This window comes from Nematolebias whitei, chromosome 16 (assembly GCF_014905685.2).
Source record: "Nematolebias whitei isolate Nwh7 chromosome 16, NemWhi1, whole genome shotgun sequence".
Taxonomy (NCBI): domain Eukaryota; kingdom Metazoa; phylum Chordata; class Actinopteri; order Cyprinodontiformes; family Rivulidae; genus Nematolebias; species Nematolebias whitei.
The window spans coordinates 7139929-7143068 of NC_056513.1; the positions used below are offsets into that span (position 1 = coordinate 7139929).

Here is a 3140-nt window from a genome sequence, read left to right on the forward strand (position 1 = left end):
TACTTCTGACAAGTTTTTCTTTTAGCTAGCATCTGCTCTTTAGCTAGTATCTGCTCTTTAGTTAGCAATCTGCTACTTTTACATTTTGAGTGTTTTGTTGCTTGTAGTTAGCATTTTGCTATTTTCATGTTCGTTTTTTTCTACTTTAAGATATTTTTTCTACGGACTGTCAACTTTCACACACAGACTCTTTGTTTGAGGCTTATTTTTCAGTTTGCATTTTTATCTATCGCTCGTCAACAGAAGTGGCAGACGCAGGCGTGTGGTCACCATGACGACCGTGACGTCGTAATCCTAGGTTAAATCATGATTCAAAGTACCTGGAGCTTACAACCCTTAAAAAAACTACTTTTAGCATTTAGCTTTCAGTTCAGCTTTAGCTACTTCATCTGTTTTTTGTAATTCAGCGTTGAATTTCCACAACTAGTCTTGTTGTTTGACTCAACAGGCTTGTTTACAGCTTGAAAGTTTTGTTGTTTTTGTAAACAGCGTTACTCGTTTGACTTTTTGACGCAATAAATCTGGATCCTTTTGGATTGTGATCGAAGTCGAAATAAAAATTTGTTACCTGTAAACACGATTACATATTTATCCCAGCAGAAGTTCAAAATGTTGGTTTTTAAGTTGCGCTTCTGTGCAAAAGTCTTCAATCATTCCTCATTTATTTCCTTCACAGCCCAGACGTCCGCGAGATCGTTTAAAGGACGTTCTTCAGGTTTTTAAAAATGTTTTCTGTAAAAGGCAGCAGTTAATTTTCAGCGTTTCCACACAACTCAGATCTGTGGACTCCGTTACTCGTCTAAACTAGAAGAAAATGACCAACGATAACGGTTTAACAGACACAAATCAGGATTTCAGCTCCAACAAGATGATTCACTATCAGCTGAAATCTTATTCTGTAGTAAATTAAGCGTCTCGGCTGTTTTTTGTTTTTTAAACAGGACTTTCATATGCTGCAGATTTTTAGACCTAAAACTCTGGATAACTGTTGATCAACGATTTTAGGATAATTTGGCTGCTTGGGGAAAAAGAAGCCAAAAAGTGTCAGGACTGCACGTTACGTCTGTACTTTTACTGTCAATAACAGTCTTACCAAAACGTTTCGGCATGTTTAACTGATCGAGACGTTTTACAGCAGAAAATGTTCAAAAAACAAACGCGTAAACATAAAACTTTCAACTGGCCTAACAAATGACACGTCTAAAACAAATTCCTTTAAAAAAATAAATAAATCTTGTCGTTCTCACCGTCTGTTTTGGCGTTTCACGAAAATATTTGTGAAAACTCGTTAGCAGAAGGAAACAGTCTGGAAATTAAAATCTGACCGCAACGGGAAAACCGATGTTAGATGTTTTTTTTATTTTTTTATTTATTTAAAAGCTGTGGACTTTTTACTGTGTTTCGCTGCAGCTTGAACACAAAGTTAAAGTTTGAACGTTTTCACAGTCTGACATCAACCGCCTGCCGGTCGATTCTTCCGAGCCGTCGTCGTCGTCGGAAACAAAAAACGGGCTGCGTGAATTCGAAACATCGATCGGCAGAGGGAAGACTTCACGAGCAGCCTGACGGGACGGCTCGCCGTTTAAAAACGTGCGCCAAGTTTCCACGTTTATTCCCAAATCCAGGAGAAAATGCAAAAACTCCGGCGTCAAAGTGAGATAGTTGGGAACACGGGGTCACTCCTTGAACTTCCACTCCTGCCGGCACATGGGACACTGCTGCTGGACCTGCTGCGAGTTCAGCCACTTCAGGATGCAGTGCATGTGGAAACAGTGGGAGCACTGACCCCAGACCAGCGGGCAGTCGTCTCCGGGCACTTTACCTGCAGGAGCACAAAACAAAACCCTCAAACACAGAAGCTGCAGACACTGAACACCTGCAGGAGCTTCCTGCAGGTGTTCAGGTTTTTGTTTAGCTCATGCTGCTCAGGCAACCTGAAGGTTTTAACTTTAACAGACTAAAGAGTGGAGTCTTACAGGTTTTAAACATGCTCTCGTGTAATCTGTTTAAATCCCACCTCTAATCTGGAACCACATTGGCTTGTTTTCAAATCTGCAAACAAACATGTTGGATGGCACATGTCTTCACAAACTTTTAAAATTTAAGAAGAAGTTGCCTTTTGAGATAAAAAAAATAAATAACTTGTGGATTTTGACTTTAGGGTCCAAATTCTTCACTCAGAACCACTCAACATATTAAAGTATTTTCTGCTTTCTTTAGACCAACTTCTTCTGACTGTTTGAGACTAGACCCTGAGATTCGGTGCCATCCCTGCGGGGTTTGATAGACACCAGAACCCGAGAGCTGCCCGGTTCGGTTCGGGTACTTACAGTCCGGGCAGCAGCCGTTGAACGGCATCCTGCAGATCCCGCAGTTTTCATCGTTGGCCACCCACAACCAGGAGGCCACCCCGTTCCACTGACGGATCTTCACCTTCATCCTCCTCACTGAACCCGAACAGACTTCTCCTCCTGGCGTCCGGAACCGGTGGAATGGACCCGCCTTTTTAAGATAAACGCGTTAATCCGTCGCCAGCTGAGTTCGGTTAGCCGTTAGCAATCCCAGGAGCGTTTACCGCCGCAAACCGAACAAAATGTTCACAATTCACAGAGACTTCGTGTGTGTCCTTCTGATGCCCAACCACAGTAAAGTTAGACTTCCGTTGATAATAAAAAAAATGATTTCGGAGCTGATAATCACCGATAAACTACGTTAGCTCAGTTAGCTTAGCCGCCGCGTTCCAAGCGGTTGTTAAACAGCTAGCTGTTAGCGCGCCCCTGCTGGACGGAGGCTGAACTGGGCCAAAAAAGTTAGATACGACTGACTGAGATACCGCAACACTTTGTTGATTCAGTTCAGTTTATAGAGCCAAATCACAACATAAGTCATCTCAGGGCACTGAACAGAAACATTCACCAGTTCACGTTCTTTAAGGAGCACACAGACTCCTTTGAGTTTTCACGTCATCGCAGGCTCCCATCCTGAGCAAGCACAGAGGCGACCGTGGAAAGGAAAAACTCCCTCATGAGGTAGAAACCTCCAGCAGAACCAGGCTCAGGACAAGCGGCCGTCTGCTTCGACCGGCTGGGTTTGAAAGAGCCGGAAGGAGAAAACGAACACACGACGACAGGTCCAGGATC

At 43.2% G+C, this 3140-nt stretch overlaps 1 protein-coding gene across 1 annotated transcript; it reads right to left on the reverse strand.

Moving 5' to 3' along the window:
• Positions 1-1617: 1617 nt before the first annotated feature.
• Positions 1618-2784, reverse strand: anapc11 (APC11 anaphase promoting complex subunit 11 homolog (yeast)). The gene is made up of 2 exons (XM_037690100.1): positions 2331-2784; positions 1618-1822 (listed from the first exon to the last, which is right to left on the reverse strand). The coding sequence occupies exons 1-2, from the start codon at positions 2437-2439 to the stop codon at positions 1677-1679; spliced, it is 255 nt and encodes an 84-aa protein (XP_037546028.1). The 5' UTR covers positions 2440-2784; the 3' UTR covers positions 1618-1676.
• Positions 2785-3140: the final 356 nt, after the last annotated feature.

What these genes read in the sequence shown, in the direction of transcription:
- anapc11 (XM_037690100.1), bottom strand. Translation starts at nt 2,439, where the DNA reads ATGAAGGTGAAGATCCGTCAGTGGAACGGGGTGGCCTCCTGGTTGTGG. An exon ending in CAACGGCTGCTGCCCGGACT is followed by an intron (nt 1,823 to 2,330) that starts GTAAGTACCCGA and finishes GTGCTCCTGCAG; the next exon opens with GTAAAGTGCCCGGAGACGAC.